Source organism: Cololabis saira, chromosome 15 (assembly GCF_033807715.1).
Source record: "Cololabis saira isolate AMF1-May2022 chromosome 15, fColSai1.1, whole genome shotgun sequence".
Lineage (NCBI taxonomy): Eukaryota > Metazoa > Chordata > Actinopteri > Beloniformes > Belonidae > Cololabis > Cololabis saira.
In genome coordinates, this window is record NC_084601.1 from 25,828,145 (window position 1) to 25,844,045 (window position 15,901).

Sequence of the window (15,901 nt, forward strand, 5' to 3'; positions counted from 1 at the left end):
TTAAATGTAATTTTTTTTTAATCATTAAGTTAGTAAGTGCATTAGCTGCCGCTGTAGTGCAGAGACAGTCCCGGTATGTGTTGATTAAGTGTATTTTAAATCCGATCAGTTAGATCATGTTTGTCCACGTTGAGGCTGGAAAGTGAAGCAGATGCAGTCTGATGAGTGTGTATCAAAGGCTTCTTGCTGCTGAGCTTCTCTCCTGAGGGAACAGCTGAACAGACTGTAGAGATGGAGAGAAGCTCTGCATTTTGGTGGTGTGGATGTACACCAGTCGTGTACAGGCATGGACCAGTAAGTGTTGTAAAAGACCAAAAAAAACAAACAAAGAAAACGTTTTAAATATAAGAACAAATATAAAATATTTGACTTCCATGTCTATGTGCAATAACATTCTAGACAACATTTTGAAGGACTTAGAATTAGTCCTATTTTAAACCTTGATGCATTATCGCAAAGATAATATTAGAGACAATGAAAAAAGCACCACAAAATTCATCATAAAAACAGAGAACAAACCATACAGTGATATATATATATATATATATATATATATATATATATATATATATATATATATATATACGTAAGGGATAATGCCCAACGAGGTGTCCATTAACATAAATATATGGACGACTGCAAAGTTGCCTCCGTTTTTTATGATAATGTACACCTCGAAGGGCATTATCCCGCTTATACCACGGTCACTTACCAAAAAACATAAATATTAAATCAGTTATTCATGCTTTAATGTGTTTTCAGTTGAAATCATTAGTTTTATAACAAGCCACTCCTGAGCGGCTGAGCGGACTATTTAATCTCCCGTCTGCAGCCATTCTAACCTGGTAAGTTACAAAGTTTTTTTTGAGCCATAACTCAGTTTCCTTGGTAACGGGGGATATTCTAGTCCACTCAGCTTCGCTCGGCTATTTTCTTTTCTCTCCTCTTCTGCATCCCAGTCATCAAAATTGTTAAATTCCCCAAATAAATTAAAAGAAATGACAAAATCACTCATGTCACCGTCCTGCGGTGGCCGGCTCTTCTTCTCTGAATCTCCGTTGCCGTGGTTACCACCTGGCAGTTGATCCAGCGCAATGGTATTAAAGTTATCAGGCAATTTGACCGAACTTGCCAGCCAATCAGAATCCAGTATTGACACAGACCGTGGTATAAATATATATATACATAAATATATATATATATAATGTATGAATGCCAACATAACGATAGATGAAGAGATGATTGAGAAACTGAGAGAGAGAAAGCGAAACCACTTAGCAAACTCCCGTCATGCAGATTAAATTTTACACAGGAGACCTGAGAGGTATCATCTCTGGCGGTTGTCTTTTCATAGTCCTGGTCCCAGAGACAGCACACCAAATAGGAACTCAAGTTAACGTATACACAAAGCACTGATCCTTTGAGGCCTCCACGTTGTCAAAAAACTTTGAGTGAACTGAACAGGAAAATAGAATGAAGATTTAAAGTTAACATCATACCAAGCAAAAGGAGGGAGTAAGGGAGTTATAGGGAGCGAGCGCTTTGTCAGCTGTTCTTTTTTGTGCAAATAAAGGTCAGAGAGTTTCCGAGGCACCTTTGGGCACCTCTTAGGGCTCGTCGCTGGACAGCGGAGCTGTTTCTCCTTCATTGTCCAGGGACTCTGCGGTTTCCTCGGCGGGGCTGCCGGGGCTTCCTGCAGCCTCTGCGGAAGTGCTGCTGCTGCTCTGGCCGTCCTGGCCCTCTGAGTTCTCCAGCATCTCCTGAATGAGAGGCGGCATCGAGCCAGGAATCTCCATCTTCAGAGAAATGACCCGCTCGGCTCCTGCAGGACGACAAACACATCAAGAAGAGTTCGGAAGCTGAGCTTACCTTGTTAACTTGCTTAAAAATAATGCTCTTGTGTCTTAAAATAATAGAGGGTCTGCATTGACATCACTTCCCCACTGGACCAGCCCCCTTACTCACACTGAGTGGCAAAAATGGCTGCAACTAGTGGAGAAGACGGGATAACAGCCAATTATCAGCTTAAATTAAAGGCAGTTGGACTTGACAGTGACCCGTACAGTTACCCCAAGAACCAGTGGTCCATGGACATTGATATTTGGCCACAAATCCAGTTTCCTGATATTTATATGTACTTAATTTCTATGCCGGAGTAATACACAAAGCAAAGCTTGAAGGAATACAAAAGTCTTAACGCTTGGTCCTACTTCAAGGCAGGATTTGTTGGGGAAATTAAAGTGATGAGGACACCGAACTTTGTGATTTGACCGTTTAACGTTAGCTACCCAAAAATCCTACATTACCTGATACAAAATGGGAACCACAAATCCACATTTCGGTGTCTGGAATCCAGTTGTTTCTGTGAATTGCAGTGATCCATTTGTCTCTCTTAGGCTTATTTTTCAGCAGTCTGTAAAACGATAACTCCGATTTCTTGCTAAATTTATGAGTACAGTCGATCGCACAACAGCTCTTTCCCATTTTAGATGTTGTCCAGTTGCTCAAACTGAAAGTTTATGCTGCCACTCAGTCTTTCTGCCACTCAGTCTTTCTGCCACTCAGTGGGCGTAACACGCTGTGAAGTCGCATCTGTGATGTCATGCGTATTCCCTCTATTACATAATGCTGAATTACGTAAAGACCAAACTTTTCCCCTCATACATCAACTACCACATTTACACGTTGAGCACATATTCCCATCAAATCTGTTTAAGTCAAATGTCCACAAATAAGTGGTGCATACACAAGTAAAACCTTAGCAAAACTCCTGTGATCGTGATGAAATGTCTGCGAAAAATTAATAAACTAATTCTAATGTGAAGAAACCTGAAGGAAAAGAGCGCAACATTTTAAACATTGGCCACGTGTGGAGGGACGGCATCAACATCTAGTGACGAGTGGGGGGGGGGGGGGATCGGAGCCAGGAGTGGAGGACCACGACATGACCGGGTTTATAGGAAGCAGATTTCATCCCAAATAATCCCATCAGGGCAGAATTGTGACATGAATCACATCACAGTGACGTCAAAGACAGATGAGATGCAATCTGACGGTTCAGACCGAAGCTCCACTTATGAAAGTGACCCAGGTCTGATTTGGGGGGAAAAAAAGATAATAAAACAAAACTTGGGTAACTTTTTTCGAATTGGTTTGATTCACCGTACGAATCGGCACAGATTACTTTTGTAATACTGTATTTGACCAGGTCTTTGTACGTTTTGACCGTATAGAAACGTAATTCTTGCAATTTTAAGAATGAGATGTACCTGCTGTACTCTACCGCCCTTACGTTTTAACAACTTGTGCTTTTTATTATTTTACCTCTTTTCTTATCATTTTATTTCATTTTATTTGTTGTTTACTGTTTAATTGTGTCTTGCCGCTTTTAATGTTGATGTAAGCACTTTGATTTACCTTGTGTTGAATTGTTCTATAATAAACTTGCTTTGCCTAACTTTTGCCCCCAGAGCGAACGTAGCCTTAGTCCTGGACTTTTCAGTTGGTTCTTAAACCATAAAAAGTCGTTGACACTGCACATTGTTGTTCTAAAACTAAAAGCAAACTAACTTTAGTTTCAGGCTCTCTAACCTTCAAGATGTGTACTCTACAAACATTTTTTTTTCTGTAAAGATTTTATGGGTTGAGTTGCCTTCACTTTACAGTGACAGAGGCAGACCAAGCCTCCATGGGGCCCTAAGCTAAATTAGATTTTGGGGCCCTCCATTACTGCCAATAATACTGATTATTGATCATTCACACACCCACTATAAACTTATTTTATGTTCTTCCCTGTCATTACAAATACACTTGTAAAACTAGATGTAAGAACGTTTTGTTGTAGTTAGATTGTAATCCACAGTGATTGAGACCATGAAAGCAGACAACAGATTAACAAACTTGCAGAAAAATCTTTCAATTAATATTTTGCAAAGTCAGCAACTGCCCCTACTGGCCACACAGAAAAGAAATAAATAAAAGGTCAAAGAGCTGCACAGTTGCAGCAGTGTTGTTTCCATCATCTTATTGTCAGCCTGGCATGTTTTTACCCATCTATGGTTTTTAATCTGAAATGGAAGCAAATTCAGCTACAAGAGTGGCCTGGGGTTGATTTACATGTAATATTTAAAGTGATATAGTACTAAGTGTGATACTGAGTGTCATCTACAGTGTAGGCCTACTAAAAGAAACAAAATAATCAAATAGATCATTTATAAACCATTTACTGTAAACATGTTATCTACTTTATTTTTGTTTTTAAATAAACTGCAACAGAAATGCGCAACAATTTGAAATGGAACAACAAAGTACTACAAAAACTAGAACTATAATTAAAATCCCTCAACTTAGATAAACAGTACCTCGTCAATATGTGTATTGAGGTAAAAATAATTTTATTTTTAATTTTTATTTTTTTTAACTCTAATCTAAGTGGTCACGGGGCCCTAGGCAGCCGCTTACTTTGCTTATGCCTTGGGCCGGCTCTGGTGACAGACTATTAGGAAAGGCAAAGAGAAGAAGTGAATAGCATGTTGGAAGAAGCTGCACAAAGAGAAATTCAACACCCACGGAGGGCCGGCTACTCCTCCAGCGGAACTATCCAACCTCCCTCTCCACAGGAGTGATAGTCCTCTTCTGTTATTTACGACTGGAAAAATGCCATCTTTTAGTCTTTAAGTGGGTAGAGTTTCTACTTCTAATGGTAACCCCTGAACCTGGGGATATTTTTTGAAAGAGAGGGAGGCTACAACCTCAGTGGTCAGTTTAATTCTAAAGTTCTCAACAGACGCACAACACTGAAGAGCTTCTGTATGTCGACCTGCGGAGTGAAACTGTGGAACAGCCTGAGCATGGAGCTAAAACAAAGTCAAAACATGTCACAATTTAAAAAAAGATACAAATGGATATAATTGGAGGTAAATATATGAACCAGTGTATATATAGCATATCTACTCTGATATAGTTAATCAAGTATATTGTTACACCATTGCTGTCTATTGTTCTCTATTATATTGTAGTATTATTGTAAAGTAATGATAATGTAATACTATGCATTATAGTTACTTCTATTAGTACAAACATACATAGTAGCACAACTTAATGCTGGGCGTTTGTTTTGTTTTCTTTTGTTTGCCTTGATTTGTTTTGTTTTTGACTATATTTATATATAATTGAGTATTATATCACTGTATAGAACAGTTATTAAAGTAGGTATGTGTGTTTTGTAAGTAAGCTTATTGAAAGTCTTGTTATATGTAAGAATGTATGTAAGATTCAGGGGTAGGACTGGACAAGTATTTACTTCAATCCTACTCCGTTTCGAGCATGTTGGTGGATCCTTGAGGTCTGCCCAAGTGCTGTACATATACATATATACATGTATATACATATTTGTATTCTGTTTTTTTTTTTTAACTTTTTTGTACTCTTTTTTTTATCATGCATGTTTGAAATAAAATCTTCAAATCAAATCAAAATCAAATGAAACCTGGAGCAGATCTGAGTTTTTTCATAACAGAATTTGGACCTGGAATCAGCGTCAGAATACTTATTTTATCTGCAAGGGAAAATTCTATTTGTAACATTTTTTTTTTAACGACTGGACTTGTGTTCGCACCTTTAGCACTGATGCTGCGCAGATCTGTGATCTTCATCAGGGTTTTCGGGAACATGTGAGGTTTGCTGGGCCGACGCTTCCTCACATAGATCTTCAGAGCTTCCAGCAGCGGCTCCTGCAGCTTGTCCACCTTGGAGGGTTCCTCCAGATCCTGACGGTCTGTGCACATGCACGCAAATCAAGTCAGACTTCAAGGTCAGTAATGGCTAATTGATGTCTTGACTTTATCTGATGTAGATGCTGGAGGCTAATACACATATTGCAGTGTGAAGCTGATAAATGTAAAGAAAAAAAAACTTCATCATGCTTTTCTTTCATCCTGACGCCCCTCATCACTCTGGACCGAGGCAAATCCTGACTCACAGACCAAAGCACCCATTTCCATTGCTGGGAGTCAGCAATCTCCTCAGTTTAATGCAGAATTAATTTGAATCTTGTGAAACACAGGATGTGTCCTCAGAATGACCGTTTAAAGAATTAGAGTGGGAAAAAAGCCTGCAGCTGTGTGTCCGCCTTTCATGAGGGAGGTAGCCGTGCCTCAGATATCTTGGAAAGCAAGCATTTTCACTGGGATGGTCGTTGAAGTGTTCAAGTAAGCTAAGTGATGCTGCTGTTATGTACTTGCGTTTTGTTTAATTGTTTAATTAGAATCCCCATTAGCTACAACATGACTGCAACTATTCTTCCTGGGGTCTGCCAACATTTTAAAATAATACAGTACTAAACATAACATAATAAAAGCAAACCAAATAAATTTCCACTCGATAAAGAGAATATCAAATTAAAAATACTCTGCAAAACAAGCAGAGACATTCCACAAAATGAAGACAGCAAAATGAGAACATAACACAAAACAAAACAAAAACACTGCACAGTTAAGAGTTCATCTGAGGTCGTCAAAAAGTCTGAAAAGCAGTCCACAATTTCATTTCATCTGTAGTCTAGAACTTCACAACTGATCTAATACAGAAAAAAAGAAAGAAAAAAATACATTCAACAACAGTCATAACCAACTATGTTTCAATTTCCAGCATGTCAGACAATCAGTCTCAGCAAGCTGCTTGTTTAAGTGATCTCTATTTCAATCTTTATAATTGTTAGCTTATAGATTTCAGCTTGTGCTGAATAGACAGCAGGGAAGCATAGTGTCTCCCGGTTCATTCATTCCACTTGATTTGATGCCACCATACATTTATATCTATTTATGCCTTTAAATCAAGAACCTTGGTAAATGTGTGATGCAGCCAGGCAACAAACTTTAATTAAATTTTTCAGTCTTTCATTCTCCAAGATTTATCTGAAAGATACCTGAGAGTGATATCTATATGGGAGCACACATCGCTCTAAAACCTGTACATATCTTTCCGTATTGATGCTACCTTTCAACATTTGTCAGCTGCCCCTTCCATAAACTCTAATGCAGCCCTACCATTGGAGGTCCAAGCCTTTGAACTGAGGTTTGGTAACAAGCAGGATGGCCCTCTTAGTCCCAGTCCGGAGGATGTGGTCTCCATCGTTTCCACAAAGAAATAAAATAAAATAAATAAATACATTTAATTTTGATTCTTGTGACCCTGGTGTAGACTACGCCAGAGTACTGGAGAGGAGAATACGGCTGATAGTCAAACCTCAGATTCAGGAAGAACAATGCGGTTTTCGTCCCGGCCGTGGAACACTGGACCAGCTCTATACCCTCCACAGGGTGTCCCCCTTGCCCTCGCCGGGAAAAGGTGATGTACCTTCTCCAGGTGGTTGGAGTGGTCCTACCTCAAGTTCAAGTATCTCGGGGTCTTGTTCATGAGTGAGGGAAAGATGGAGCGTGAGATTGAAATACGGATCGGTTACGCGGGCGGTGTACCGGACCGTCATGGTGAAGAAAGAGCTGAGTCAAAAGGCAAAGCTCTCGATTTACCGGGCACCTGTATCAGATCCTCCTGGACACCTCCCTAGGGAGGTGTTCCAGGCATGTCCCACCGGGAGGAGACCCCGGGGAAGACCCAGGACACGCTGGAGAGACTATGTCTCTCGGCTGGCCTGGGAACGTCTCGGACTCCCCTCAGAAGAGCTGGAGGAAGTGTCTGGGGTGAGGGAAGTCTGGGCATCTCTGCTAAGGCTGCTGTCCCTGTGACCCGGTAACAGATGAGCTGAAGAAGATGGATGGATGGATGGATTCTTGTGACCGCAGGGCAGTTTTCCACTTTACTTCAGTGCAAGTGAGCTTTGGTCTATATGACAATGTTTCTGGATCATACTCGTATATAGCTTCTCCTTTGCACGTTAGAACCTGAACCTGCCTTTGTGGGAGACGTGGCCAAATGTATTCACTTTCTTGACGTGTTGTTGAGTCCATGTAGTGATTTCCATGATGAAATCATGTTGGTTTCTTTGATGCGGTGCTACATGAGGGGCTCAACATCAAGGGCATCCAGCCCTGACTATAAGCCTTATTGCATGAACACACAGATGTCATCAGATTATTGTGTACTCCTTGATGATCAAATATTTAAAGTCCTCACAATTTTACGCTGAGAATAATTATTTGGGAATTGTTTCACAGACATAGTTCTTTGCAAATTGATGAAACAGTCCATTTTTACTTCTCAGAGACTGCCTCGCCAAGATGCTCTTTTAAAACCCTATCAAGTTACTTAGCTGTTAATAATGAACCTAATTAGTCACAACATATATTATAAAAGGCATTTCTTTTAGCACCATTTACTTTTTCAGCCTTTTGTTGCCAATGGCCACTTTTTTTTTCGAGATGTTTTGCTGCGACAAAATCTCAAAGCAAAGGTAGTCAGCAATAATATTTATTATTCAGTTCAGCCCAAGGCAGTTGTGCCGGAAGTGGGGGGGCCAGGGGGCCATTGCCCCCCCCACTTTTCCCTCCTCTCACATTCTTTTTAAAGCCTGAATTATGGTTCTGCGTTAAATCGACGGCGTAGCCTACGGCATAGACGTGCGGGTGGCCGCGTACCCTACGCTGTAGGCTATGTGTTGGTGTAAAGCCTGAATTATGGTTCCGCGTTAAATCGACGCAGAGCCCACGCCGTAGGCTCTGCGTTGGTCTGACGCGGAACCATAAATCAGCCTTAAGTCGTGAATCACTCCTCAAATGCCCCTATATTGCAACACGGTAAAAAGACATTTAAATCATTCCCGCCTTTTAGGTAAAACAAATGAACTGAACTGAGCCCTGAACTGAACAGAAACAGCCTAGTGCTGGCTCCGACTGCGTGGAAGATTGTTGTCGTGACTTAGAGACGGGTAAAGCTACACCGCCACACACACGCGCGTGCACACACGCGCACACACGCATGCTCGCACATTCACACACTTACACACTTTTTGGTCCCCGCACTTCTGAAATGAATCCGGCGCTCCTGGCCTAAGGTTGTTAGATTACATGTAAAAATACTCTTGCTACTTCTACTATGATAACAGTACCGTGTTTCTGTGCTTCTGCTAACAGCTCGTGTTCCACGTGTAATGAAGGATGCATGCAGGTGTGTTGTGTCCGCTCGCTTGCTGAGTTAGAGCCCAGATATACTTGCAGTTCAGACCGCGTACGCATCATGGCCGCCACGCATATCCTGCGTTCATTTGACGCGTCGACGTGCACGTTCTCAAAAAGACACTTAACACGTACGCGTCCTGCAGTTCTCGCTGTGGCCGCCAGTGGCGCTGGTCCCGGTCTGATACCAGCTGGTCCCGCTCAGATACCAGCTGGTCCCGGTCAGATACCAGCTGGTCCCGGTCTGATACCAGCTGGCCACAAGTGACGACGCGGAGGTTGCTGGCGCCGTTTCCTTTGCCGAGATCGCAACCAAAGCAATGTTATAATCTCCTACATCATCCAATGTTGTCATGTTAACTTGTTTGTTGTTCTAATCTGCTGCTACTACCTCTACTACTAAATATTTAATCACTTTTCCAACTGTTGCTCTGTTTACTGTCACCGCCGGTACGATGCGCTCTCCTCACGTACTACGCCAGCGACGTTGCAGTTGGTGGTGCACTCGAACGGACATGAACGGACGTGAACGCAAGCACACACTGCAAGTATATCTGGGCTCTTATCCTCTCGTATTCTCCTGTCCCCCTGCAGTAGCCCCCCAACCAGTCCCTCGACTAACAGGCCGGCACTACTCCAGTTTCCCACCTCCAGAGATGAGGCAGATGGCGCTGAGGAGGCCCGTCTCCGTGTCGTCCATTTCGATGGGGAGAAGCTGCTTGGCAAACGTGAACACCAAATCAGTGAGCGGGCCGAAGCCAGCATTGTGCATCTGTGTCCGGTTGAGGGTTAGTCCATCTGAAAAGGTCATTGTGTCCTTGTCCGGCGTGTACCTCGTACAGATGCGCAGGATCTGACAGAGTGGCAGAGAAGGCAGAAAGGCAGTCAGCTTTTTGTCCTAAACTCTGTGTCATTTCAAAAGGATTATAACAAAAATCCCAGCTCCACATCTTAGTTTACACATATAGTCTATGTCGTGTATATATCAATACATTTTTTTAAATTTGTATTCAAAATAAAAAGCAATGCATGTTTGTGTGCATGGATAAACAACAAACAACTTTGAAGGGACCTGGAAAAGGCAAAAAATAAAAAATAAAAAAAGGCGAAACACTCGCCAGCTGCTTAATTAGGTACACCTGATGAAGTAGTATGACATGTATGACAATAAAACTGCCTCTCCTCTCTCTGTTCTTCATCTTCTCTTTGCTATCTCCCTCCTCTTTTCCTGCTCTGCCCCAGGCTTCGGCAGGAAGAGTTTTTCCTGCAACTGTTTGGCTTAAAAGCTTTTTTCTCCAACCAGGGGAGTTTCTTTTTAACTTGTTTTAACTTGCTATTGTTTCTTTGAACATTTTGTTGGGGGGTCATATTCTGAAAAGGACCTTAAGGGAAATTGTACGTGTGTGTGTGTGTGTGTGTGTGTGTGTGCGTGTATTAGACTTAGAGTTTCTTATGCAACAAAATGTCATCGCTCAGCTTCCATAAACAGCAAGAATATAAAACAGATCGTAGCAGCAGGAGTTGGGATTATTGCAGTTATCTGGAGGGAGATGGTTGGTAGAATAGATAGAATGAATATAGTCTTATTTACAATGGTCAGAAAATATTGCACCTAAATGTATCTTATGTACAGAATATATGGAATAAGCAGAAACATAGTGGCAGCAGGGAGGGGAGGCTATTTGGCATTTAGCAGTCTGATGGCCAGGGGGATGGAACTGTTGGTGACTCTGGATGTTCTGCAGCGGATGCTACAGAACTGTAACCCTGGTGCAATGAGTGAGTGAATCTTGTTACCTGTGGACACGCCCACTTCCTCACTGTCTAGACACTCCCACTGGAAACGCCCTTTGAACCCTGGGTCAAAGCATGCAGGCTCCACACTGCACCCATCCTCATTTGCTCAGACACTGTTGCTGCCACCATCACCAAACATTTTCTATCAAGCCCTTGAAGGAAATCTGGAAACCACCTGGACCAGTTCCCACAGCCGAGGTGCTGAATCATTGAAGATTATTGCTGTGGTGTATGGTGCTTCATTCTGCATTGGTCAGGCTTTATTGGAAGTTTGAATTTCTTTAAACTGATCTAACTGGATGGCGAGCCAACCCTGAACCTTGAATACCTGCAGGAAGGATTTGAGCCCTTGTTCCAGAACTCAGTTAGCAGGCCTCAAGCCTGCCTTGGACTTTCCTGACTTGGCTTGACTGACTTTTGACTGGTTGAGAACTGAAGTAAAAGGAGCACTACTCATTTGAACAACTTTAAATAGTAGTATTTGAAATTACTAATCTAGTTACTGTTTGAAAGACCTTTGTCTTTAGCTGCAGTTAAATTCAAACCTTGGTCTCAGTGTTTCATTTTCCTTCAATCAGCTCCTTGAGTCGAGCCTTGCACTAGCCCACACTTGATTGTAGCCTGATTATAAATGCTACAGAACCTTTTTCCAGACGGCAGGCGGGAGAACAGTCCGCGGGTGGGGTCAGAAAGGATCCGTTGGGCTCTGGATAAGCAGCGGCTGTCTGCAATTTCTTTGATAGGACGAAGCAGGTCCTGTTTATCTTCTCCCCTGTCCTCACTGCTCTCTCCAGAGCCTTCACGGCTGCAGCCCTGCAGCTCCCATACGGACATGCAGCTGCTCAGCAGGCTTTCAGTGGTCCCTCTGTAGAATGTGTGACGGGAGGGGGGCAGGAGGCCCTGCTCATCTTCCGCAGGAAGTGCTGTGCCTTATAGAACAAGACTATATAATAGTTAGTCTCAAACATAGCTTTGTGGTAGATATGCTGCTATAGGCCTATGCTGCAGGGGGACACTGACATGATCCACTGGGTGGTGCCTCTCAACCTTCTTCTCTTCTCCTCTCTTCTTCTTCTCTTCTCCTCTTCCATTTTTTATTTATTATAAGTATCTCATAGCCATCATTTTTGTCCATCGTTCCTGTAGTTTCTTGTGCTGGCCCCCTTTTTTCTCTTTTGTGTCTGTTTGCAGGCCAGAGCTTCGGGAGCTGCATGCTGACCTGCAGTCCCCCCCTCTGATCATCCCACTGCTGCTTCCACCTGCCTGTGTGGATGTCTGCTGTCTGCTGCTGACGTCCTGGCCACAGAAAAGGCAGTGACCTTGTGCGCTCTCATAGGCAAGGCAAGTTTATTTATATAGCACAATTCAACACAAGGTAAATCAAAGTGCTTTACATCAACATTAAAAGCGGCAAGACACAGTTAAACAGTTAATAATATATAAAATGAAATAAAATGATAAAAAAAGAGGTAAAATAATAAAAAGCACAAGTTGTTGAAAAGTAAGGGCAGTAGAGTACAGCAGGTACACATCTCTTTCTTACAATGGCAAGAATTACGTTTCTATACGGTCAAAACGTACAAAGACCGGGTCAAATACAGTATTACAAAAGTAATCTGTGCCGATTCTGTGCGGTGAATTAAACCAATTTGACAATTCTACGTCACAATGCCTGCATTCAGGGCATATCCATAACTTTGCGCGGTTTTCAAAAATCACAAGTATTTAATTTAAGAGTATGCTTAAATAACAAATAAAATGAAATAAAATTATAAGAAAAGAGATAAAATTATAAAAAGCACAAGTCGTTAAAAAATAAGGGCAGTAGAGTACAGCAGGTAAGTATTTTAATTTAGGAGTATGCTTCAGTAAACATAGAGGAAAACCTTTGTGTCCACCTAGTGCACTACGGATGTGTATTTACGTGTGTGTGTGTGTGTGTTTGTGTGTGTGTGTGTGTGTGTGTGTGTGTGTGTGTGTGTGTGTGTGTGTGTGTGTGTGTGTGTGTGTGTGTGTGTGTGTGTGTGTGTGTGTGTGTGTGTGTGTGTGTGTGGTATGTATCCACCAGATGAAACAACTGACTGTGAACGAGACTCCCGTTGCCTTTGAAGCTATTTGAGTGGGCTGGTTCTGACAGTGATTGGCAGGAATGTTTGCAACATGAAACAGAATAAAACATGGTTACTGGTGGTGGCTGGCGGCGGCTGGCCAGGTTCTGCGCCTCGGCACTCACACAGACACAGACACATCCATACACACGGTGTTTGATCTCTCCTCTGATACTCCCTCACCATGTCCTTGTGCACAATATATGTGCCCTTCACCATAAAAATGAGATGGTGAGCAGATGATGATGGCTGAGCAACAGCCAGAAAGTCATCACAGGTGGCCTTAAACTTCACACCTCTGTGTCCCTGGGAGTTCACTCCACTGCTTTGTCACATCTGACAAGTATGATTTGATCCATAAAAATTCACAAACCCATCATGCAGCCATGTCACAGAACCTGAGCTAACAAAACATTATGCTAACTTGAAACACTGGATTCTATTTGTATGGCCAGTACATTTTCTGTTTTATCAGCCTTCAGATATCTGGCTGTGTGTAACTGCTTACATTTATGCTCATTTCAAACTCATTTATACTTCATGCATTAATCATAGCCTTTACAAGTCTCTCAGCATAAAAAAAAGATCATGTATACTCCATAGATCAGGGGGAATATGAGCTGCCACTTTAATCACCTTTGATAACATATTGGTGACTTATAGTGTATGGGTTTGTGAATTAATAATGAATGTCTAGTTAATGCATAATTGAGTAAGTGACTGTTAGATTGAAAATTATTGAGCAAGTAGTTAGACAGGAAGGAGGTAGAGAGGGGGGATAGTATGCAGTATAGAGGGAATGCGCATGACGTCATAGATGCGACTTCACAGCGGGTTTCGCCCACTGAGTGGCAGAAAGACTGAGTGGCAGCGTAAACTTTCAGTTTGAGCAACTGGAAAACATCTAAAATGGGAAAGAGTTGTTGTGCAATCGACTGTACTCATAGATTTAGCAAGAAATCAGAGTTATCATTTTACAGACTGCCGAAAAATAAGCTTATTAGAGACAAATGTATCGCTGCAATTCAGAGGATTAACTGGATTCCAGGCACCGAAACGTGGATTTGCGGTTCCCATTTTGTTATTTAAATCTAAAAGATCTCAAAAGCCACTACTGCCATTCAGTCCAACAAAGTCCAATAAAGAGCTGTAACGTTGGCTCATCGCGGTCAACAAGTCATGCCAGGATAGATTATAGGCCTGGCTCTACCAGCGTTCCATCCAACCTTGCATACTGGTATCGGGGCCGATACTGCTCTCATATACTCGTACTCGCAAAAATTCTCCGATACCACGCACCGATACTTCATTGTTGTTGTAGTTACTGGTTAGCGCAGCTAGGGGGTGATGTTGAGCCGCCCCACGGCTCCCTGGGTCAGTCTGCAGACTGGCTGAGCAGCAGCAGCAGAGCTGCTGCTCTGTGGCTGTAGCCAGCTGTTCCATGTTTCAGTAAATTCTATCTTCCTTAATTATACAAACTGGACGGTTGAGTATTACCGTTACTCACAGGGAACTTTATTAAACACTCCACGTAACTCACAGTACAACATAAACAATCCCATTGTTAAATTCCGGTTAGCCGCATTAGCCGCGCCGACAGCCCGCAGTCTGTCTTGCTTCTGTCGTTGTCCCTTATTTTGAAATATGTCCACACTGCTGACGTCCCGCTTGCATTAATTGTCACTATCTTGCCTGAAACGGCGCTGCCAGTCTCACTCATGTATCACTCTATATAACCGGACTGTAACAATGGGATTGTTTATGTTCTTCTTCTTTTTCTTCTCTATCTTATTGGCGGATCGCAACCAACTTTAAGTTGCATACCGCCACCTACTGTGAAAGAGTGTGTAACATCATTTCATTTAGCCTGTTTTTTAAATTCTATTTGATTGTTTATGTTGTTTCACACGGACAGCTTCAGGTGAAGCACTGCACATGCGCAGTTGATGTACCTGCGATAAGACTAAAGCGTGGAGGAAAGACCGGCCGGCTGAGTTTTGTTAAAAATTGAATTTCTGTTGCAAATAAAACCTGTCTTCCAATTCATTGCATTTTTCATTGCATTTTTAGCCTAGTTATTTTTGTGGTAGAAGTATCGGATCGGTACTTTTTATTGGCGAGTACACAAATTAAAATACGTAGGGACGTCCCTAATATTAAGTGTAAATAAATCTTGTAGCTGAATTTGCTCCCATTTCAGATTAAAAACCATAGATGGGTAAAAACATGCCAGGCTGACAATAGAATGATGGAAACAACACTGCTGCAACTGTGCAGCTCTTTGACCTTTTATCTATTGCTTCTCTGTGTGGCCAGTAGGGGCAGTTGCTGACTTTGCAAAATATTAATTGAAAGATGTTTCTGCAAGTTTGTTAATCTGTTGTCTGCTTCCATGGTCTTAATCCCTGTGGATTACAATCTAACTACAACAAAGCAGCCAGCATTAAGGACAGAGAGGAAATGTTGGTCAGAGAAAGCAGTGGAAGTGGCAGAGTTTCACCGAAAGCAGAAGGACATGATGGGAACTTCTGCGAAAATGAGATACCAGCTAATTCAGAAAGAGGGGGAGTCGGATGTGGAGGGAGGGTGAGTGAGCAGGAGAGCAGGGCTCAGATGGCAGACAAAGTGGGAGAGCATCTTACAACACAAGGTCACCTGAACAAACATCATGCAGGGAGACTTTCATCGCATTTGGTTCCTCATCCAGGCTGTATATGATGCCCTACCAAGCCCAGCAAACCTTTATGTGTGGGGTAAGGGTGAGATACCTGTGCGCTGCTGTGTTCCTTGCAATACCTGAAATGAAGTGGTAGGGCCATGGCCATCTTCACTCCATTATGCTAGATTCATGATGTGCAGGTTGGC

At 42.2% G+C, this 15,901-nt stretch overlaps 1 protein-coding gene across 1 annotated transcript in view; it reads right to left on the reverse strand.

Annotated features, from left to right (window-relative positions):
* Positions 1-1,245: 1,245 nt before the first annotated feature.
* Positions 1,246-15,901, reverse strand: part of LOC133461250 (retinoic acid receptor beta-like) — a 104,429-nt gene continuing 89,773 nt past the window's right edge. Inside the window, exons 6-8 of the mRNA XM_061742097.1 lie at positions 9,780-9,984; positions 5,618-5,776; positions 1,246-1,822 (exon numbers count right to left, since the gene is read on the reverse strand). Coding sequence (XP_061598081.1) covers positions 1,608-1,822; positions 5,618-5,776; positions 9,780-9,984 — 579 coding nt within the window. The 3' untranslated portion in view covers positions 1,246-1,607. The remainder of the gene's footprint in view (positions 1,823-5,617; positions 5,777-9,779; positions 9,985-15,901) is intronic.